The 24719-nt window shown below is 44.1% G+C and overlaps 1 protein-coding gene across 2 annotated transcripts in view; it reads right to left on the reverse strand.

The window, feature by feature from the left end:
- The window catches only part of CUX1 (cut like homeobox 1), a 3879009-nt gene that overhangs the window by 2455044 nt on the left and 1399246 nt on the right, over positions 1-24719 (reverse strand). For both annotated transcript variants that reach the window (XM_044054027.1, XM_044054028.1), the window contains exon 5: positions 14461-14598. In XM_044054027.1, the coding sequence (XP_043909962.1) occupies positions 14461-14598 (138 nt within the window). The remainder of the gene's footprint in view (positions 1-14460; positions 14599-24719) is intronic.

Genomic DNA, 24719 nt, shown 5'->3' on the forward strand with positions numbered 1-24719 from the left:
ATACGGATTCGTCCTCAGTAGGGGCTAGGGCAGTCCAGTTCCCCCTCTACCTAAGCATTTCTAGGATGTCCAAAAAGGAAACATCTTCAGAGGGGGATCTCGGGGACCCTTCCGATTCATCCAAATCCGTATCCGAAGTGACAGACTCAGAAGAGTCAATGTGCTTCCACTTGCACTTCCTCTTCTGAGGGGTCTCCTTTGAATGATCAGGGGAGGCCTCAGAAGAGGAGGAAACACCCAATGGGGTGCTCTGGAGCATCGGTTCCCCATGCTTGGGGTCTGGAGGAGGGACAGAGGTTGACACAGGTACTACAGGGGATGGAGTCAGTGGGGTCGAACGTGGTGCTGACTCATGGGCCAGTACACTCCTCATGACATCGAAGGCATCCCTGCCACGATGCAAAGAAAGATCAGGCTCCGAGGAAACCGGACTCCTCCTCCGCACCGAAGGGGACGGCTCCGAGGCCGATGTAGGAGCCGAGCTCACCTGCGCCGAAGCTCCGAGAGGGAGAACGGGGCCGGACAAGGGTCCGATGCCACTCGCCCCCTCGGAGCCGACGAGGGAATCTCGGCACCCAGATCCCTCGACAGAAGGTACCATCGAGGGGATCGGAGCCGATGACAGGTTCCACGATTCGAACCCCAACAAACTCCGGCTCCGAGGAGTCGGAGGAGGAACATCGATGGAAGCGGACTGAGCCGACACCTGTTGAGGAGGGCTGGATAACATTTTGGCCAGTGCCTGCGATTTCAACAACCTACTGACCACTCTCTCCACGTCGTGGCCAGAGAGTCTAGAAGACCGAGAGGAGAGGGAAGATCTATGACTGCGGTCACTCTGCAACAGGGGAGACAGAGGGGCCGAATGTATAGACTCTAGAGACGGGGACCTTGGTCTCTTGTGGGTCCGAGACGGCTCCGAAGATGCCGGTGGAGCAGACTGGGAAGCAGCCTCCTTGGTTCCAGCCGGAACCGAGGTAGTCATTAATGCTTGGGCCAATGACGGCTCCAAGCTGGGAGCTGACGATATGGTCAGTTTAGGAGATTTCACCGGCTGAGCCTTGGCCGGAGAATCCTGGGGCTTAAGGAGACCCCTTAATATCAGCTTATTTTTGCGCTCCTGCAGAACCCTTGGGCTGAATGCGTGGCATACAGAACAAGAGTCCTGCAGGTGCACTGCGCCTAAGCAATAGATGCAAGAAGTGTGCCCATCTGTCAGAGACATTTTCTGACAGCATGAGTCACACTTCTTGAATCCAGTCACTTTTGATTCTTTAGACATCTCTAGTCCTACACAGAAAGTCTTTGGCCAAAGGCCCAACAATAAAAAAAAAAAAACTACAAACACTAATCTACCAAAAACACAATAACTACAGTCAGTTTTTTTAATAGGAAGCCTCTAACTTAAACGGCTACCTATGAAGTAAAAGAGAGACTAAAACTAAAGAAAATGCTACAATAAGATACAGAAAAGGGGAGGGGGGGGAGAACTCTCTAACTTAAACTAGAGTTAAGGGAATATACAATAACACTAAAAACTACAACAAGCTAGTTAACAATAAAGTTGAAAGACTAAACTATCAAAAAATAACCCCTAATTCACTAGAAAACGTATTAAACTAACTTACAATAGCCTGAGCCAGTAAGAACGAACCTCATAGCTGAAGCAGCAAATGAGATCTGGGTAGCTAGCGCTAGGCATCATGGGATAAGGGGTAGCCATGAGCCAGTAAACAGCTCTCGAGCTATAGAAGATGGCCGAGTTGGAGCCGAGGGTTGGCTCCGATCACAACAAGCAAGAAAGAAGGCGAGATAGACAACTTAACATTAATAGTTTCTGTGAAGAAAGCCTTATGACCGTCTTTAGTAGATGTGGCCAGTTTGGACTCTAAGTTTACTTTGAAGGATTTCACTAGTGCTCTTATTTGCTTGTTCAGGCTAAGGAGAGATTGCTTCCAATTAGGCACCTGCTCCTTCTTGGTCCTGGACTGCAATTTTTTCCTTTTATTATAGAGTTTATTTATTGCAGATATCCACCAGATAGGTTTGCTCTTCCTTGAGGAGCATGACTTTGTCCTGTTGGGTATTCCTGATTCCATGCAGCTATATAAATGTTTATATAGTACTTTGGTGTAGGTTTGGACTTATGTGTCAGTTCCTATGGAGGGGGAGGGGGCTATGAAGCTGTTTATACCTACCCTCAGGAGGTTGTAATCTGATTTGGAGAAGTTTTTTTTGTTTGATCCTAGCTGGGGTGGGTCGGGGGACATGGTAACTTCAAAAGCGACCACTTTGTGGTCGGATCTCAACCAGGGATGATGACACTGTAGGGATGCTGCAGTGGTTACTCATGTTGGTTAAAACCAAGTCCAAGATATTTTCACCTCTTCTGGGGGTGTCAACCAACTGGTCTAAGGCATCTGCATTGACGAAATCAAGGAATCTCTGGCCATTTGTGTTCTGGCATGAGTATTTCTTCAAATCTATGGTTGGATAGTTAAAGTCACCCAGGATCAGGGTAAAGGGTTGAATCCTGACAGATTCAAAGAGGTCCAGATAGGTGGAGTGGGGCATCTTGAATATTTAAAACTAGCAGCTGAAGCCATATCTTAACCAGTGTCAATCCTTATTAATAGGTCCATAGCAGAACATGTCCCAGCAATATGGAAAATCGCACACATTTTCCCCTTACACAAAGGTGGAAATTCCACAGAGCTGACCAACTACAGACTGATCGCTATTCTCTCTCCACTAGCTAAGCTCCTCAAAAGATGTATCCACTCCCAACTGATTCATTATCTTACCTTCAACAACATGTTAGCAACATGTCAACATGGTTTCAGGCCCCATCATAGTATCACAACTGCACTCCTCAGTTTCACCAATACCATCGACCAACTCAGAAACAATGGTAAAATAGTCTCTGCTGTCTTTCTAGACATGTCCAAGGCCTTTGATACAGTCTCCCACCCCAAGCTATTAAATACACTTTCCAAATTGAACCTCAGCCCCTCTGCACTTCCGTGGTTCCAAAGCTTTCTACAGGACCGTCAACAATCTGTAAAATGGTTTAATGTCCTATCCCCTCCCTTTCCCATTACACTAGGAGTAGCTCAAGGGTCAGTTCTTGGGCCGCTACTCTTCACTATTTTTACAAACAACCTCCATAGTGCTACCCCATTGGCTGCAACTAACCAATATGCAGATGACACAACACTTATATGTGCCGCTAATAACCTGCAACACATCCATGATATAACCCAAAAACCATTCTCAGATACTGAGCTATGGCTCTCTAACCATCAGCTCATACTCAACCCCAATAAAACAAACTCATGATCTTCTGACCCACAACCCCCCCTACACCGTCTACAGTACAGCTAGGAATAATACTAAAATGAATGCTGATTCACAAACAAAACTACTAGGTGTAATAACAGAACAACTTAAGGTTTGACCTACATATAGCACAAAGTTCACAAAAAATGGGTACTCTTTACAGAAATAAAAATGATCTAACACCTCTAGGGTTGCCATTGCTAGAACCCATCTTCTATCAAAACTTCTGTATGCTTCCCCAATTCTCACCAACCTTAAAAAGACGTATTTAATTAAACTTGAAACATGCTACAATAAAATAGCTAAATTTGCACCTGACTGCCCACATCATACCCACCACTGTTACTCCTTAAAAAAAAACTCTCCTGGTTAGAACTCCCACAACTTCCATCCTATAACCAATTAACCTTAGCGCACAAACTAGTATATCAACTTGAAAAAAACCCTGCCCTTCTCAATATTCTCCAGCCCCATACCACAAACAGAAGTCTTCGCTCAGCAAATAAATGTCTACTACAAGTGTCCAAATCCTGTAATACAGCAGGGGACTTACTATTTTCCCATCATGTAGCAACAAAGTGGAGTTCACTAGCTCACACCATCAGAACCAACACAAATACCAACCAATTCAAAAAGATTCTTAAAAATTATCTTAATGACACCTGGCTTTGTTCCTGTACTACTCCAAGCTAACTAGTTTTAATAACTTCTGGTCATACATTTTCTTCTTCCCTGATCACCTCATAATCTATGCTCTCTTTCATGTCTAGATATTCTCTAACCTCATCTTTTTCTATCCAATTTCCCCCTACAAACTCTTCCTCAGCTTACTTTGAGAAACTACAATGTCTACGCTGTAATAAGGAATTATATCAGATGACTGTATAATACAAATGTTAGCTATAATAACATAGAATGCAACTACTGGTGTACTGTATGTCTTGTATATTGTTTGGTATAATTTTTTGCGTAAGTTTTTGTATAATCTCTGTATGTGGAGCTTTTCTTCCCGGGCATCCGCTGAAAAATAGAAGTTATGTTCTTACCATAACGTTCCATGTTAGTTGTCTTCTTCTCGCCTTCTTCTTGCTGGATGGGTTCGGAGCCGACCTCGGCTCCACTGCCACTCTAAAAGCTCGAGAGTTGGTTCCACCGGCTCGAGGCTCCCCTTATATCCCACAATGCTAGGCGAGAGTTACCTCAGATCTCGTTTGTAAGCTAACCCCAGCTTATAAAAATAAAGGAATAACTCTAAACAGAGTCCACCTCTAACAACAGGAAGAAAGATGGGCGACCTACATCCTGAACCGGGAAATATGCACCATAGCATATACCTAAGAAAGAGGTGGTAGAAAGAGAGGTCACAATCAGAACTCCTCTAGGTCTGTCCAGGCCCGGGGGAAGGAGGGTGGGACGCAAGAAGAAGGCGAGAAGAAGACAACTAACATGGAACGTTATGGTAAGAACATAACTTCTATATGTTAAGTTGTCTATCTCGCCTTCATTCTTGCTGGATGGGACTGCGTCCCTAGCACCTTCTCCCGGGTGGCCTAACGGAACAGACTCCTGAGAACAGTGGAACCAAAATTAGCTCTATGCCTAGAAGCTAAATCCAACTTATAATGAGAAATAAAAGTGTGAGGAGTAGCCCAAGTAGCCGCTGCACAAATGGTGTCAATAGGCAGTCTGTCTTGGAAGGCTAAAGAAGTAGCCAAAGCTCTGGTAGAATGGGCTTTAGGTTTATTAGGCAATTTTTGGTGTCTAATTTCATATACAAGGGAAATCAAAGATGTTAGCCATCTGGATAATGATACCTTTGAAACTGAAAGTCCCTTTCTGCTTTCCGCATAGGAGACAAACAGCTGATCAGATTTTCTGAATTGTTTTGTTCTATCCAAGTAGTACCTCAATTGACGATGAACATCCAGGCAGTGTAATTTTTGTTCAGACCTATTGGAATATTCTGGAAAAAAGACAGGGAGGTCAATGCTTTGGTTTAGATTTGATGTCGAGACCACCTTAGGCAAAAAGGATGGATTAGTTCGTAGGGATACTCTGTCCTTATGAAACAATAGATAAGGAGGTCGACAGCTGAGTGCTTGAAGCTCTGAAACTCTTCTAGCTGAAGTAATAGCTACCAGAAAAAGAGTCTTCCATGATAGCAACTTTAAAGAACAGGAGACTGCAGGTTCGAAAGGGGGAAGAATCAAAGAAGCAAGTACTAAATTTAGGTCCCAAGGAGAAGGAGGATTTCTTATAGGAGGTCTGAGAAGAAAAACTCCTTTCAAAAAGGCTTTGCAAAGTTTGTGGGACATTAAGGTAGATTCAGAAATACCCACATGAAAGTTAGAAATAGCTGCCAATTGAACTTTAAGAGTAGAAGGAGATGAACCTGCATGGAAGAGTTCAGCTAGAAAATCAAGGACTAATTGGATGGAAGCAGTGAAAGGATCTATGTCCTTTTCTTGAGCCCAATATGTGAAGCGTTTCCACTTACTCAAATAAATCTTCCTAGTGGAAGATTTATGGGAAGCTATCAAAATATCTCGAACAGAGTGAGATATTTGAGGAAGCCTGGCTAAGGTTGGAACTGGAGGAACCAAGCAGTGAGGTTCAGAGAGGGGAGGGAGCGATGAAGCTGACCCGACTGATGGATCAAAAGATCTGGAACTAGGTCCAGATTCCACGGTCGCTCCAAAAGAAATTGATGTAGAAAGGGCAACCATACCTGTAGAGGCCAGTAAGGAGCAATAAGGATCAATGAGGCCTTCTGAGCGATAGCTTTCTGTATCACTTGAGAGATTAGTGGGAAGGGAGGAAATGCACACAGAAGTCCCCGGGGCCAAACTTGGACTAGAGCGTCTCTGCTGGGTTGGCCTGGTAAAGGGAATAGAGTGAAATATTCTCTGCACTTGCTGTTTTGGGGAGTAGCAAAAAGATCGCAGCAAGGCTGACCCCACTTGAGGAAAATTTCTCTCACCACAGAGTCTTTCAGAGACCACTCGTGAGGCATGAGGATTGCTCTGCTCAACTTGTCTGCAATTTGATTGGACTTCCCGGGGATGTGCGTTGCTATCAGAAACCGCTGAGAAGAAATCGCCCATTGCCACAGTCTGAGTGCTTCTCGACACAGGGGGTATGACCTGGTTCCGCCTTGTTTGTTGATGTACCACACTACAGACATATTGTCTGTCTGGATTGCAATCGTTCCCAAGGGAAGAGAGTCTTGAAGGGCTTGCAACGCTAAAAGCACTGCTCTCATCTCCAGAACATTTATGTGCATGTGGCATTCGTTTGGTTGCCATGTGCCCTGGACCGTCCTGCCCTGATAATGCCCCCCCCCACCCGATCAGGGAGGCATCCGTTGTCAGAGTAGCAACCGGAGGGGGTGGAACAAAGGGTCTTCCCAACAAGAGCTGAGGGGAAGACATCCACCACATGAGATGATTTTTGCACGCTTGCGTGATCATAATGGTGTGAGACATTGGAAGTTCCTGGTATGACCATTGAGTAAAGAGCATCCATTGAAGGATCCGCATATGGAATCTGGCTAATGGAAGCAGGGGTATGGCCGCCGCCATAATTCCCAACACTTTCAGAACTAATCTGGCTTTGATTCTGTTGTTGTTGAAAAGGAGTGAGACCAGTTTGTGAATGTCTGTTATTCTCTGATGTGTTAGTCTCGCAGACATGTCTACTGTGTCTAGATTTGCGCCTATAAATGTAATAGTACGACAAGGCGACAAAACAGACTTTTCGCAATTTATTGAAATGCCTAACTTTTGACAAATATGAAAAGTGTAATCCCTGGCCATCAGAAGGAGATGCTTGGTGGGAGCTGTAAGGAGCCAGTCGTCCAAATATGGAAACACCTGGAATCCTTGTCGTCTCAGGTGAGAAGCTACCACTACCATGCATTTGGTAAACACCCGGGGGGCAGTGGTGAGACCAAAGGGCAGGGCCCTGAACTGAAAATGACTGGTTCCCAGCCTGAAGCGGAGGAATCTTCTGGACCGTCTGTTCATTTTTATGTGATAGTACGCATCCTGAAGGTCTATAGAGCACATCCAGTTTCCTTTGCCCAAAAGGGGAAGGATGGATTGTAGCGTGACCATCCGAAATCTTGTTTTCTTGACTGATCTGTTCAAGATACTGAGATCCAAAATTGGTCTCCAGTCCCCTGTTTTCTTTGGAACTAAAAGAACCTTGAGTAGATTCGGATCCTTGCTGGTCTGCTGGAACTGGCTGAATTGCTCTTTTGTAAGCAGTTTTGAAATCTCCAAAACCGCTAGATCCCTTTGAGCGGTGGAACATCTGGAAGGGATTTTTGATTGATTTGGAATGCGAAGAAAGGGGATAGAATAGCCTTCGAAATGATGGACTGTACCCATTTGTCTTGAGTCAGGGATAGCCAGGCTTCTGGGTACAGTGACAATCTTCCCCGACTGCCTCCGAAGATGGGCAGTCGGGCAACACCTCAGGGATGCTGAAAGGGCTTGTCAGGAAGGCTTCCCGATTGCCCTGGTTCTGCGGACCCCCCTGCCCCTAGGGCGGCGTCTACCATTGTTATTCCCACCTCTGCCTCTGGCGAAGCGACTCTGTCGTCAGGCGAAGTCCCTTGAGATTGTTTACGGAACCACATCTTTCCACCTTTCTGGCCTTTGGGGTAAGGCCTAGAAGGAGTAGAAAACGGACTCCGGCGGCAGAAAGGGTCTTGCCATCAGTTTCGCACCTAGTCAAGGTTTCTTTCACTTGAGGACCAAAGAGATGATCCATCAAGCGGGAGTTAGTGAAAGACGTCTTGAAGGGTCCGAAATTACATAGCCGCATCCAGGCATGCCTACGTAAAGCCACACCTGTCCCTGCGGCTCTACTCGCTCCATCAGCCGCGTAAGAGAGAGGCATGGAGGAGTTGGTTATGGAGTTAAGGGTAGCCAGCTGCGTATTCATCTTATCTTGAAAACCCGCAGCTGTAGGGTCCTTTAACATTTCACTCGCTTCCTTGATCAAGTCCCTTTGAAGACGAGTAAAGTGGCATAGGTAGTTCAGCGACGCATGGTAAATGTCGCTGACGAGAACATCCGCTTCCCGTACCTGTCCATGGACCTAGATTCCTTGTTAGGTGGATGGACAGGTACTGAAGGATCAGCTAACTCCTTCTTAGTGGCAGCAGCTACCACCATAGCATCCACAGAAACTCCTTTTGTTAAGAACTGTTTGTCTGCTGGTGCCGTTATGAACTTGGAGGGTCTCCTGGGAGTGGGGTCCACTGAATCAGGAGCCGTCCATGCCTTCTTAGCAACCACCTGCATGAGGGGGTCAAAGGGGGGAGACACCCAGGAGGTGGAAGGGCGAGAGCCAAACGCCTCAAGGTACACAGATTCATCCTCCGAAGGGTTAAGGGCTGGCCAATTTCCCCTCTGTTTCAGGATCTCTAGTATGTCTGCAAATGAGACATCTTCAGAAGGGGAACGGGGGGAACCCTCGGAATCATCCAAATCTGTGTCAGACGTGATGGACTCAGGTGAGTCAATGTGTTTCCTCTTACACTTCCTCTTCCGAGGGGGCTCTTCTGCCAAATCAGGAGAGGCCTCAGAAGAGGATGAAATCCCCACAGGGGGTTCCTGAGGAGCTGGCTCTCTGCGGTCCGGGATGAGGGAGTGAGTCGACTTGACCTGAGGCACCGTAGAGGGAGGGGCGGACGGAGCCGACTGTGGAGTAGAGCCAGGCTCTAACACACTCCGCATGACCTCGAATGCACCCCTGTCAGGCAAAGCCAGAAGTCCCCGCTCCGAGAAGCTAAGAACCTCCCTCGGCACCGACAGTGATGGCTCCGAGGCCGATGTCGGAGCCGAACTCACCAGCGCCGAAGCACCGAGAGGGAGAGGGGGGTCGGACAAGGGTCCGATGCCACTCACCCCTCGGAGCCGACGAGGGAAGTCCGGCGCCGAGATTCTTCCAAGGAAGAAATCGGAGCCGACGACGGAGCCGAAGACAAATGTATCGGCTCCGACGCTAACACAGTCTCGGTTCCGACGCGACCCGGCTCCGAGCTCAAGAGAGTCGAAGGAGGAATATATTGATGGACCGGGGCAGGCATCGACTGATGAGTCGGGCTCTGAAGCATCTGGGCCAGTGCCTCGGACTTAAGAAGTCGACTCACCACCCTCTGAAGGTCATGATCCGACAGCCTCGATGACCTAGAGGAGTGAGATCTTTGGCTCCGTTCAGACAGCAGGGGAGATCCTGGAGCCGAATGAACGGAGCCAAGAGATGGTGACCTGGACCTCTTCCTAGTTGTCGGCTCCGAAGGTCTGGTCGGAGGCGACACGGGAACTTCTAATACCTCGGCTCCGTCCGGAGCCGAGGGAACCACAGAAACTGTGGACTGAGACTCATCGGCTTCAGCCGGAGCCGATGTAGGCAAAGGTTTAGAAACCTTAGGTCTCGGCTCAATTGTCGGAGCCGAAGACCTAGATGCCTTAGAGGGCTTCCCTGTAGAAACAGAAAGGGAATCCTCTGGCTTGAGTAAGCCTCTTAAGATCAATTTATTTTTTCTTTCCTGCAGGACCCTGGGGCTGAAGCCATGGCACACAGCACAGGAGTCCTGCAGGTGCAAAGGTCCCAGACAGTAGACACAAGAAGTGTGAGCGTCTGTCAGAGACATTTTCTGACAGCACGCATCACACTTCTTGAATCCGGAGACCTTTGCTTCCTTAGACATCTCTAAAGGTGTAATCAAACACACACACAAACACACTAATTACACCCTGACAAGTTTAAATTATAATAAAACACTACTAGGTTTTAAATAAGAAAAATACACACACTCCACTAGGGAAAGTAGAAAAGGCCTGAAGGCCCAAGGGAAGAACCTAAAGTTCTTGAGGGAAAAAAACAGGAATTTTTTTAGAAGGGAATAAAAATTTCTCTAAACTAAGGGAAATAAGTAAAATATTAAATTTAAAGGGGTTTAAATAGACTAATTTACACAATAAAAGTCACTTACCAAGAACCGGTAGAAAACCAACCTCGATAGCTGTAGCGGCAAACGAGATCTGAGGTAACTCTCGCCTAGCATTGTGGGATATAAGGGGAGCCTCGAGCCGGTGGAACCAACTCTCGAGCTTTTAGAGTGGCCGAGTCGGAGCCGAGGTCGGCTCCGAACCCATCCAGCAAGAATGAAGGCGAGATAGACAACTTAACATTGGGTCTTATCCCAGTTGGACTTTCCTGGTAAATAAATGTAAAATAAATAAAGATGGAGGCCTATCGCTAGCTATTATTTGAATACGAGTCTTGTCAATTGTTAACTGCACCTGAAGTGTTTCCTGTGCTACCAACCTGATTATCCTTCAACCAGACTATACTTCCCCTCTTAACACCATACCTCTCAAGTGTACCTCATTACGAGGAACGTACCTCATTTTGGGGTGTTAAAAAGTTCATGTTCCTCGAAGTTCCTGAAAGTTCCACATTGAAAGACTCTGTCACACATTCAGTGTTAAGAACTTTTTAAGTGAAATCCATTACAAATAGAAATGCATCATATTAATTCAGTAAAAGATCTTCTTTACATGTAAAACCAGCATATTTTAACCATCCTATGACATTCCTAGTTGAAGTTGTTAGTAAGCTATTATTATGTGTTCCACATTTTGCCCATTTGTTCCAAATTATGAGGGCTACTGTTCCTCATTTTGGACATGGAAGGTTGAGAGCATTTGATGTTGTGGCAAGGAAGCAGGTGCTTGAGTTTGGGTCGTCGGTTTTTTAGATGTAGCTCGTACTCTTGGCCTTAGAAACTCGGTAGTTTTAGACAGAACTGAAGAAGAGAAGTCGCCAGTCTGGGCGTAAACAGGTGACGCGGTAAGAATAGAAATCTCGGTGTGCTATTTGCTTTCCACAGGCGAGACAATTGTTAACTTTTTCTGACATCGGTTAGAGCAAGAAAAATGGATCCCCAATGGGGTACTTAGCTTTATAAGACTTCAGGATGTATCAATTCGGAAATGAAAACTCAGTTAGCGGCCGACCGGCACTTGTGTGAACTGCTTCTGGCTCCTCGGCAAGAAAGACTGATGTAATGGCGTCAGCTGCTTGTTTTTATACCCCTGACGTCAGTCCTGGAGCGACAGCAACCGACGCAGAAATACTAAGTCTCTGGTATTCGGGCCAAATGAGGGCTACCTGCAGGCAGATAACCCAAGTGTGAAGACTGCAACAGTGAAACACGAAGAACATATGTACCAATGAACTCCCAAGCTCTGGACTGGTGTCAGGTTTGATTTGGCAAAATTTATTGTTTTCCCCAATAACTGACAAATGTGGAGCAAATAGTCATTGGATTGTAGAAGATGATGCCTGGAGAGGGCGTTGAGGAGCCAGTCATCCAGATATGGAAACACTCGGAATCCTTTGAGTCTCAGATGAGCAGCCACCATTGCCAGGCTTTTGGTAAACACCCTGGGGGCTGTGGTGAGTCCAGAAGGCAAAGCTCTGTAATGGTAGTGACTGGCATCCAACTGAAAACAAAAATGTTTTTGGGAGCACCTGTCTATTTTGGGGTGACAGTACGCATCCTGAAAATCTATCAAGCAAATTCAATCATCCTTGTGAAGAAATGGCAGGATGGACTGTACCGTGATCATTCGGAACTTTGACTTCTTCATATACTGATTCAATTTGCTTAGATCCAACACTGGTCTGATGTCCAATGTTTTCTTGGGCACTAAAAAAGAAGCGCAAGTTCATTCTGAATCCTATTTGGTCTGGTGGGACCTCCTGGATGACTCCTTTTTCTAGCAGCTTTTGAATGCCTTGTGCTGCATCTTTTCTCTGACTGTGTGGAAGACTGGGATGTTTCTTCCTTTTGTGAAAAGAAAGCTGTAAAAATTGAATGAAATAACCTCTGGGTATGATTTTTTAGCATCTGGGTATCTTCTATTATGCTTGCCCAGGCTTCTGGCTGCAGGGATAATCATCCTCCAAATGCCTCCAGAGATGGACAGTCAGGTGGCACTTCAGAAGCACTGGAAGGGTCTGTCTGGAAAAGAATCCCAGAAACTCTGGTTCTGCAGGCTTCCTCTGCCTCTAGGGTGGCAGCTCCCATTAGGATTTCTTCATCTGCCTCTTGAGGAAATGTCCCCATGCAGATCTTGGAAAGGTCCTTGAGATTTTCAGAACCGTATTATCGTACCGCCTCTCTGATTCCTGGAACAGGTCTGTTGAGGAGTAGAAAACTTAATTCCCACAACAGACAGAGTCTTTCCTTCTTGCTTGTTGCATGTAAGTGTCTCTTTTATTGATGGCCCAAATAAGGATGTGCCATCGAATGGGGAGTTGATGAAAGACATCTTAAAGGGATCCGCAAAGTCCCATAGCAACATCAAGGCATGGCTCCTTAGGGCAATGCCTGAACCAACCACTCGTGAGGTGCCTATAGCTGTATGAGAAATCAACCTTACTGAAGCGTTTCAGATAGACAAAAGAGTGGCTAGATGTGAGAATGCTATTTTGAAATCCTCTGCAGATATGGACTCAGGGTATTTAAAGGTGCTTTGGTCAAATCTCTCTGAAGTGTCGTGAAATGTTAAAGGTAATTACGGTAAAGGTCGCTGAGACAAAGACTCGCTTTCCGAAACTGTCCAACACCCTAGACTACCTGTTTGGCGGATGGACAGAAGAGCTCAGTTCTGGCTAGCTCTTCCTTGGTGACTACTGTCACCACTATAGCTCCATTGAGGGTCTGTCTTTTAACAGGGCTAAGAATTTGTCAGATCTATTTTGGGATGGGTTTGATGGTATTCGTCTCCTTCCAAGCCTGGTGGGAAATTAAATCAATGAGCTCATCCACTGGGGAGGGGGTGTAACCCAAGACATAGATGGGACGGAACCAAAAGCTTCCAAAAATACTGATTCTTCCGGAGAGGGTTTTTCAGGAGACCAGCCGCCTTTATGTCTGAGTATCTCTAAAATGTCTCAAAAGGATATGTCAACCGGTGGTGATCTGGGGAACCCTTCTCCTTCATCAGGATGTCTATGTGCCTACCCTTGCACATTCTTTTCTGATGGACCTCCTTCTTTGGGATGTTCAGGGGAGGTGTTGGAAGAGAGGAAACTTCTACCAGAATCAATTGAGCACTTGATGAAACTGCCAGTACCTGTGCAGTAGGTCTGAGCGACTCAGAGGTCAGAGCCAATGAGGGAAAAGTTGCTGGAGCCGAAAAATGAGAAGTTAATTTTCTTTTTCAACAAAAAAAGTCCTTTCCACAATCTCAAAGGCATACTGACCTAGAGAAGCCTCGACCAACCAAGCTGGAGTTCCCAGCAAAGGCAGACCTCAACCACCCTTGGATCTGTGCCTCGAGGATGGAACCAGACCCAAACTATCCATCATTTTTTTTATACTTAAGTACTACTGGGTTCCACCAAATTGTTTTTAGAAGATTTTTTTTCTCATTCTTGCAAACAGTATCTAGACTGAAAAAATATCTAATCCATAAGTGGACTAAGAGCATTGTGCCCTTTTTTGTTCCAAATAAGAATGTGGATGTTTCACTGTTTCACATATATAACGAAGTATACTTAGTTGAACAATTTTGTGTTTTCTCTCCGATGAGATTAATACCTTTGAATGGGTTATGTATGTTACAGTTTTTATCTTGCAGGTTAATGAAGTTTGTGAGATGTTACATATACTAAAAACTAAAGTTGTTAAAAAACAGAATGAATTGTAATCAGGCTCTATCTTCCGACTGTCTATGTGACAAACAGCACTCATGCTCAGGTCTCATATTAGTTTACAAATTTCTAGTCAGGAAATCCCTACTACTGTCACTATACCTATGTATGCATCCACAACATTAAGCAGCACCTTCTGTCTCTATTTAATAGAATGTGGCAACTGCCTAAATATTTAATATAGAGTTTTCAAACAAAAACAAGTTTTCCCTTTCAGTGAACTGCTTTTGATTTTTAAACATGAATGTTTTTTTTTTAATTTTACTGGACTGTTCCCTTTATTGGCAGAACTCCTACCCCTTGTATGGCAGTACTACAAAGACCCAATAACCACACTCTGGCTAAGGCAAAGCAGAACTACTGCAGAGTTATAATTACCTTGATTTTTAACTTCAGCAAATTCCTTGTTGTACTCCTCGAGGGTTTCTCTCAGTTTCTGGTTTTCAGTTTCAATGTCATGCATACGCTGTACTTTTAATTGAAGCTGCTGTCCCAGATCCAGGGCAGGAACAGGATCTAAACAAAACAGACACAAAAGAAAAGTAATAAAAAATAATATTCTGCATCAGAAAAACAAACTACCCTAACACTCCCAAGAAATATTCAGTACCTCTTCCTTAATATCGCACAGGTTAATTTTACACACACACGTACATATATACAGTGGATATAAAAATTATACACACCCCTGTTAAAATGCCAATTTTTTGTGATATAAAAAATAAGACCACAATAAATCATTTCAAAACTTGTCCAACCTTTAATGCGATCTATAACCTGTACAATTCAATTAAAAAATAAATCTATTAGGGGAAAAATATAAAAAATAAAAAATGTACAATAAGCTGGTTGCATAAGTGTGCACACCCTTAACTAAAACTTTGTTGAAGCACCTTTTGATTTAATTATAACATTCAGTCTTTTTGAGTAGGAGTCCTATCGGCATGGCACATCTTGACTTGGCAATATTTGCCCACTCTTCCTTCCAAAAGCACTCCAAATCTGTCAAATTGCGAGGGCATCTCTTGTACACAGCCTTCTTCAGGTCACCCCACAGATTTACTATTGGATTTAGGTCTGGGGTCTGGCAGGCCCATTCCAAAACTTTAATTTTCTTCTGGTGAAGCCACTCTTTTGTTGATTTGGATGTATGCTTGGGGTCACTGTTGTGTTGAAAGGTGAAATTCCTCTTCCTCTTCAACTTTCTAATAGATGCCTGAAGGTTTTGGGCCAAAAGTGACTGGTATTTGGAACTGTTCAGAATTCCCTCCACCTTGACTAAAGTCTCAGTTCCAGCTGAAGAAAAGCAACCCCAAAGCATGATACCGCCACCACCATGCTTCACCGGGAGGATGGTGTTCTTTTGCTGATGCAAAGTGTTGTTTTTGCACCAAACGTACCTTTTGGAACTGTGGCCAAAAAGTTCAACCTTGTTCTCATCAGACCACAACACATTCTCCCACATGCTTTTGGGAGACTTGATGTATTGTTTTACAAATTTTAGCTGGGCCTGGATATTTTTCTGCGTAAGAAAAGGGTTCCGTCTTGCAACCCTACCCATTAGGACAGACATATGGAGAACACGGGAGATTGTTGTCATATGTAGTACACAACCAGCACTTGCCAGAAATTTCTGCAGCTCCTTCAGTCTTGCTGTACGTCTCCTGACAGACTCCCTGACCAGTTTTCGTCTTCTTTGCAACGTCACTGTTGTCCCATATTTTCTCCACTTTTTGATGACCGTCTTCACTGTGTTCCATGGTATATCCAATGCTGTGGAAATTTTTTTGTACCCTTCTCCTGACTGATACCTTTCAACAATGAGATCCCTTTGATGCTTTGTAATCTCTCTGCAAACCATGGCTTTTGCTGTAGCAGGCAACTGAGTAAATGTCAGGAAAATCCTACTAGGACAGCTGAACTTTATTTGGGGTTAATCAGAGTCCCTTTAATTGATGGCAAGTGTGTACCCAAGAAGACTGAATACTGTAATTAAAGCAAAAGGTGCTTCAACAAAGTATCAGTTTAAGGGTGTGCACACTTAAGCAACCAGCTTATTGTACATTTTTTATTTTTTATATTTTTTCCCCTAACAGGTTTTTTTTTCAATTGAATTGTACAATTTATAGGTCACATTAAAGGTGGGAAAAGTTTTGAAATAATTTACTGTGGTCTCATTTTTTATATCACAAAAACCTGGTATTTTGACAGGGGTGTGTACATTTTTTATATCCACTGTATTTATTACTGTGGACTCAACTCAAGTACAATTATGTGAGGTGATCACAACAACAATCTTGTCAAGAGACTCTTGCAACAGTTTAAGCAAGAAGTCATTTGGACTGTTTCTTCATTCTTCCAGCAGCTGGTCTCTCTGACTTAAGACTGCACTTGCATTACCTCTGGTAAGCTTTGTCCAAGAAAAGATGTCGGCTAGTACCTATACAAAGCTGAATATGCCTTTTGCCATCTTTCTTTCTAGCAAGAAACTTCAGCATCATTAAAACTTGCACAGTGTCAGTGTATAGATAACCAATCCATATATTAAATCTGGCAAGCCAGTAGTCCAACACTGTTCACAGGAAGCAGTAAAACAACAGCCTCTTGATAATGCTCTTTGAGATGAGTGTCCCACATAACTCTACCTATCTCTATTTCAGGCCTCTTGCACTAGCATAACAACTGAGACCAAACTTATGAAAATGATCAAAACAACAAATGTACAGGACTGGACCACTAAAATAGGACAGAGTGTATACAGGTTACCAAACCTAGTCATGCACCTAGACTGCGCATCCAGCTTGTTATAATCACTAGCACTGTGGACAGATATTCAGGTCATGCCTTGATAAATATTTTCAGTAGGTACATTCTTGAAAATACTGATAAAGAGTGTATCAACTCTGGTTGTTGTTGTGTCTTTCGGCTTTTCCCGGTTAGGGGTCGCCACAGCGGAACTCCGGTCCGCTAATGATTGGCAGCAGATTTTTACGTGCCGAGTTGCCAGCTCTGACGCACAACCTTCAACGAAGGTATGCCCATTTCACGCATGTCTCCACACAGAAGACGCTCTAGCTGAGAATCAAACAGGACAACATCGTACTGTGAGGCGACAACACTACCACAGCACCACCACCGTAGTCAATCACTCTGGTACACTGGCTTAATAATTCCTACTTCTGTCTAGTTATGTTAACAAGAAAGAAAAAATACAATAAAACAATGCAGTCATCCCATCTGGACAAGGTATGTTTGGCCACAATTAAAAAGTTTACCAGCATTTTCAGTTGTCTTTGTTCTATGAACATGATACCTTAGATGAATGTGAACATTAAGTGTGCGTGAAGTATTTCCCTTAACTATCCTGTTGTGGAAAAACAGACTGTGTTAAGGACTGTCTTGCAGCAAAGTGAAATGATTTTATATATGAAAGAAGAATCAGTTTTGACAGAAAACTTCTCCATGTATAACACATCACAGAAAAACATGTAAATCACTATTCGCAACTCAGATTCTTGTAGGTGACATCACTGTAACGAAGAATAAGGTTATACATGATGAAAATTCAAATTCCATGGGAATATCTGGCTCAGCTGGATCTACAATTAAATGTACAACAAAGCTCATGTCACATACCAATAAATGTACACATTGCGGGGCATCTGAAGTGCTGGAGGCCTTTAAGGAAAGCGTGAAGTAAGGATCTGTAAAAATGTAAAACAGCTGACAGATGCTTTAATGGGAGAGGATAACAGATGTGCTTTAATGGAAGAGGATAACTAACATGAATAAAATGGTATGAATGAAATATTTGAGGAACACAGCTAAAATAATTATAATTCTGAAATGCCCTTTTTTTGTCCAAGACAAAATTCCTAGTTAATAAACTGCCAAGCTAATTTCACTACTCTATAACCAGTAAAACATTTAACACATTTGACAAACGATTTCCCAAAACATTAAGAAAATAAACTTCCAATCATTAAAAAGTACAGTTGTGTACACTTACCATAAATGTAGATGTTTGAGTGTATTCACTGTTGCAGTCATTACATTTGGGGTAATCTGCTGGCAGGTTGCCCTCAGTCGGCCTGAATAACAAAGTCTTGGGTCCTGTGTCGGTTGCTGTCTCCTCTTCCATGATGTCAGGTCGTCAGGGGTATAAAACATGCAGCCGACGCCATTTTATTCAGTTTTCTTGCCCCAGATGTCAGGTGCCCCCCAAATGGGGAGCAAAAAAAAAAAAAATATATATATATATATATATATAGATAGATATATATATATATATATATATATATATATATATATATATATATATATATATATATATATATATATCTAAGGAACTGGCGACTGGCTTAGGAGAAACAACTTATCTGAAGATATGAAAGATTTAGTTCTGTTAAGATAGTACCCGAGTTGTCTGTGGACATCCAAGGTATGGAGTATCCTTTCTCCCTCGCTGTTATGTTCAGGAAAGAAAACAGGGAGATGGATAGTTTGGCTTAAAGTAAACCTGGATAACAATTTAGGCATAAAAGAAAAATTAGTTCTCAAAGAAACTCTGTACCTATGGAAAATGAAACAGGGTTGACTCACCGTAAGAGCTCCATCCAGGAGGGCAACCAAATCAAAGTCTAAAAGAAAAAGGAGCGTGGAGGGAGGGACCAAATACTGCAACAGTGAAGAGAAGGACATCTACTGTTATGGTAAAATTTTATTACTGTTGCAGTATTCTTCACCTTATGGTGAGTACAAAAGCTCAAGAAAGGAAGTGGGGGGTAGAAGGCTGGGAAGAACCCTCAACAAACTCATGCAGGTTGGCCCTAGAAACCATATCCGATTTAGAATGCTTAGTGAAGGTATGCAATTGAAGACAAAGTAGCAGCTTCAAGGATGGAACTGGTTCATAGTTTAATACTAAGCTAACTGTCCTTGTGAGCCATTTTAAGCCTAGCCAATTATCCCTTGTGAGACTCAAACCCTGCACCTTGTGTTTGTAAGGCAAACACCTTAGCCATTAAGCCACCCTCCCAACCTTTGAAGAAATCATCAGAAAAGGCAACAGCCTCAGTGGAATGAGCCCTAATGGAAGCAGACAGACTCTTCCGATGAAAATAAGAAAAGAAAACGGCCTTAAAAATACAGGAGGAGATTGTTTGCTTAGAGACACCCAAAAACAATGTCCTAGGATGAAAGGAAACAAAAAGCTGGTCAGACTTAAGAAAGGCCTTAATTTTATCCAAATAATACCCAAGCTGTCTGTACAAATCCAAGGTATACAGGACTTTCTCACTAGCAGGCTGAGGAGAAGGAAAAAAGAAAGGGAGTTGTACTGCCTGATTCAACGACAACTCATTAACCTTGGACATAAAAAAATGATTGGTATGAAGAGACCCTGTGAAAAACCAAAAGAGAAGATATGGCCATAAGGGCCTTTAGCTCAGAAACCCACAAAGCAGAAGTAAGAGCAAGCAATAAAACAGTCTTTCATGCACATTGTTGCAGACAAGCTGAAATTGCAGGCTCAAAAGGAGCCTGGGTCAGTTTTTCCAAACAAAATTAAGGTCCCAAGGAGGAATACACTTCCTTGAGGGCCTAAGATGCAGGACACCTTTAAGAAACTGTTTGAATCCTTATTTGGCTTCTCACTTTGAGGTCAAAGGCAGACCATCAGAAACAGCTGAAAAATGAGCCTTTAGAGAAGAATAGACCAAGCCAGACTGGAGCAACTCACACAAATAGGAAAGGACCAGAGACCACCCCCCCCCCCCTCACTGAAGAAAGGTCCTAGCTATGTGCATGGCACGAAACAGAAAATCTCTTCCACTTGGGCATGTAAAACTTTCTGGATGCAGGTTTTTTTGCCTCCTGTATAACCTCGAGCATGTCCTCAGAAAAGAGAGCCCTAAAAGAGATCAGCACCCTTTTACCCACAGTGTTAGTTAAAAAGTGGACAAGTGAGGATGGATGAGTGAGTGTCCCCTTGTCCTGTGTGAAGAGGTCTGACCGGTGAGGTAACTTGCAGTGACTGCCCATGGCCAGATGCATTAAGAGGGGAACCAGTGCTGTATTGGCCAAAAGGGAGCCACTGGCAAGATTTCTGAGGAGTCCAGCTGAATCTTCTGCAGGACTCTTGGAAGTAGAGAAAGGGGAAGGAAGGCAAAGAGAAAGATCCCTTTTGAAGAAAAAGAAAGGGCATCCGTCTTCCATGCCAGATGGCATGGTGCCCTGGAACAAAAAAGAAAGAGCTGCCTGTTCAGAGAGGAAGCAAAAAAACCTACCTGAGGGCTACCCCACCAATAGACTATATCCAAAAACAAGTCTCTGTGAAGCATTCATTCGTGAGCTTGTGTTTTGGACCTGCTCAAAGAGTCTACCACTAGACTGTGCTCTGAAGGAATATACACTACCTAAAGAGTTAACTGATAACTGACAGCCAGATTCAAGTCCTGAAGAGCTAGCCTGCAGAGAAGGTAAGACTTTGTGCCCTCTTGCTTGTTGACATGCCACATCACTGTTGTGTTGTCTGTGTAAACTTTCAGAGCGCCTGTCAAAGAGAAGCAGACTTGTCAGATAAAGGAAGCTTGTGGGTCACAACAGCCTGAGAAGGTTTAGCAGGAGGAGCTCACCTGCCCCCTTTCTGCCTTTAGTGGCTTGACAAGGTTGCCTGTGAACAAAAGCAGACTTAAGTAGGATAGTTCCTCTTGAACTTAGGGATAGGAGATACAAAAATATGTTTAAGATCTTGCAAAGATTTACTTTTTTTCTTGAACAGACAAACATAGCAGCAGCAGTCCCAAAGAGATTTTTATTATCCAAAGGAGCATCCTGCAACTTGATCTTAATGTCTTCAGGTAATGACCGTAGATGAAGCCAAGAGTAGGGCTTCATGACAGACCTAAAGACAGCATTTCTTTAAGAGGCCTCAGCAGTATCACAGCTTCACTTGACAGAGTGGTGAGCCACCTGAGAGGTTTCACCAAAAGAAAAGTCCTCTGGAGGGGAGGCAGAGGGAATGGAATCCTCTGCATCTGAATCCTCATAGGTAGATAAGGGTATGTCCTGGTAATCAGAGGGACCAGAGTCATTGGACTCATGGTCTGTTGAATCAGAAGGGAAATCAATTCTTTGTCTTTTAGAGGGGGAAAGCTGGCTTCCCCTAATTAGAGTTATAAGGTCTTCAGTCATTCTATGCATTTGTTTCTGAGGCAAGTGAGCTTGAGCATGCGCTTTGGTCACTGGTTTTCTAGGCGTAGTGTGAACTCTGGGCCTGAGAAACTCAGCCGTTTTAGTCTGAAATGAAGTAGTCGGTTTAATACGAACATCGGAAGGTCGGAATACACCCTTAGAAGCCGGTGCCTGCACAGAGGTAGAGACATCCCCAGGTTCCATAATCGAAGAAGCATCTCGTGGCATACCGGACACCGAATGGGTCTCAGCAGAGGCCTGCAAATCTGTAGAAGCGGGTATCAGGGGCTGCGAAGGCTCCTCACTGAGTACCAGCAGACTGGTGACTAGCTTAACGGAAGCGTCGTCAGCAGTTTTGAACATATGCGGTCTGTCTCTGTCCTTATCCTTACGTTTTTTCGGATGATCGGTAGTCGGATGGCTTACCAAAGCCGTTTTGGAATACGGAGAATGACAGTGAAAGAATTTAGCAACAAAGACAGCCCAACGACGAACAGTTTGGGCATTAAACAAAGCACAAAACCGACAACGAGGGACGCCGTGGTCTGGGCTTAAACAGGTGACGCAGTAAGAATGAAAATCTCTGTGAGGCATTTGTTTTCCACAGGAAAGACAATTGTTAACATCTGTTAGAGCAAGAAAAAAGAATCACCAACAGGGTACTTAGCTTTAGAAGACTGCAGGTTTGAAACTCGAAAAACAAAAATTTCAGGTAGCGGCCGACCGGCACTTGCGAACTGCTTCTGCTTCGGGCTCCCACGCGGCAAGAAAAGCTGATGTAATGGCGTCAGCTGCATGTTTTATACCCCTGACGTCATTGAAGAGGCGACAGCATCCAAGACAGAAATCTCAAGACTGGTATTTGGGCCAACTGAGGGTTACCTGCAGGCAGATAACCCAAGTGTGATGACTGCAACAGTAAAACACAAAGAACATCTATTTCTCTCCTGGATCCAACTGATCCGATAAGCATCGGAGCCAAGATTACATAATTTATCGACCAAGGTGAGCTCTGACAAAGTCGGGCCCAACCCTATCACAGCCATAGTCCTGGAGCCATAATGTTGGTGCTGACTACAACAGGTTAGGATCACATCAGGAGCCTCAGATTTAAGTTGGGCTTTGGTGACAGCCTCGGACCTTAGCTGGACAGCTCCCAGGGTTGAGCTGTCTCAGAGTTTCAGCTCCAAAAGTTAGCTCCATGGATCCATTTTGGGTTGCATGTATGAGGCTTTCAAGACAGTACTCTTCCAGCCTACAGTAAGGTCTTCACTCTTAAGGCTGGATCCAACCCTCCCTCATGGGATCTCGCAGGGTCTGCAGCCTGCTGTTAGTCCCGGTAGGACAGACAGAGTTTTTGACAGCCTTGAACCTACACTCCACAGAGAGACTTTGTATGTTTCTGAGTCCTCCCCTGAGCAACTTGCAGAGGAACTTCACAGAAAACATTAAGGATAAAAGGAGACACGTCCATTTCCCAGAGGAATCCCTAACCACTGACACTGATTTCAATAAGGAGAAGATTCCTCCAGATCACCCCTTGAGGATGTCTCAGAGAAGAGTCTCAAACTTCTTAAACAGAGAGGGGGGGGGGGTTGGTCTTCCTAAACTCCTTCTGAAGAATTAGTCATTCTCAGTGCTTTTGGCTCTGGCCCATCTACTTCTTGGGTGGTCCCTCCTGCTGATGAGTTGACTGATTTGATCTCATCTTGGGCATGAAAGGGAACTGACACAGCTAAAACTATTCCTGTGAAGCCTAATAAGTTCTTAGTTGTTCCGAAGGACTGAATCTTCTGGAACAAGGGTCCAGTAGTAGACTTCATGACTGTGGCAGCAGCTACCAATAAGAAACTCGCTGAAGAAAGTGCCGCTGTCCATCCACCAAACAGAGTCTCACTTGCTTTGGACAGATTCGGGAAGTGGGTCTACCCCTCATCTACTTTCCTGATAAGAGTGCTTAATTACCTTGCACACTGCACTCGTGAGAGACTTGGTAAAAAAGATCTCCAATTCTCTCCCATGGACACTGACTATGGATGAGAAGACTACTGACTATCAGCAGGCTACCCTACAATCTTTATCCAACACCTCTATGTGCCTCATCACTAATGTCAGAGAGGGGGCATCGAGAGCGCCTGGCCCAGGAATATCCATCAGAATACATGCCTGGATACAGTTACAGAACACTAAGACTACCTTCGTCAATGCCCCCTATAACGGATCAGCTTTATTTGGTCAAAAAGTAAAGAAGCTATTTCCAGGAGTAAAAAGGATGGTACATGTCTACCTGCCATATGGATCAAATTCTCAACCCCCAAAAAGGACCTTCTTCAGAAACCAGAAGGCAGGGAAGAGAATATAATTTTGAAAATCTCATCTGACACTTTTGAAGAATAAGCTCCCTGTGGCAGAGTGGGAAACTCACATAAAGAATGTTGTCCAAGAGGCAGAACTGGTCCACAAAATCAAGGCTTCAGAGTTCCATTATCCGAGAAGCCTTTCCACAGCTCCTGAATGGTTGCCTGTCTGTCACACTCTGGAGGCAGTCAAGGGGTTACGTATCTCTACATCCACTGACATGGATGTACATCACTCAACACCTACTTGTCTTATTTCCAGAGGGCTACCTTATTCACTTTTGTTCCCATCCATTATATCCAAAAAAAAATACAAATGTTCCAGCCTCACAATGAACAGAAGCCAGTTCAGAGAAACAAAAATCTTCTAACTAACTGAGTCATCCAAAAGGTCCCACCAGACTAGAAATGATTTAAAATATTAAGATTCTTTTTGCACCAAACAGAAACAGTGACCCAAAGTCAATTTTAGACCTAAGCTGATTAAACAAGCTTGTGAAACAAACAAAATTCCAGATGGTCATGGTCCAGTCCACTCTTCCATTGTTGAGGAAAAACAACTGGATGTGCTCAATACATCTCCAGGATGCATACTACTGCATAAAGATGGGCAGGTGCTCCAAGAAGTATATCCACTTCTGGTTGGCAGCCTGTCACTTCCAAGTTGGAGCTCTGCTTTTTGGACTCACCACAGCCCCCCCCCCCTTTGCATTTACCAAAGGCATGGCAGTAGTGGCAACTCGACTACACCTGCAGAAGTTCTCAGTGTTTCCTTGGTTGGATGACTGGCTCATTACTGCACTCTCTAGGAATCTATTCATTCAAACCAGGGGGTCCTTGCTTCACTTGTGTGATGACTTGGGAATAACAGTCAACTTATAAAAATTCAAACTATAATCAATTCAACCTCTGGAATTAGTCAGATCACTTTTGAACACAAGATGTCTGATAGCAAAACACTGTCAAGCACAGATCTCGTTCCTCCAGCAACAAGCTCAACAAGTCTTGTCCTACAGGAAGCTGCCTGCCAAGACAATTCTTCATCTTTTAGGCTTCGTGGCTATCTCCATTACCTAGGGTACCATC

The sequence above is a fragment of the Protopterus annectens genome, chromosome 13.part0, assembly GCF_019279795.1.
Source record: "Protopterus annectens isolate FY-2018-M chromosome 13.part0, PAN1.0, whole genome shotgun sequence".
Taxonomy (NCBI): domain Eukaryota; kingdom Metazoa; phylum Chordata; order Ceratodontiformes; family Protopteridae; genus Protopterus; species Protopterus annectens.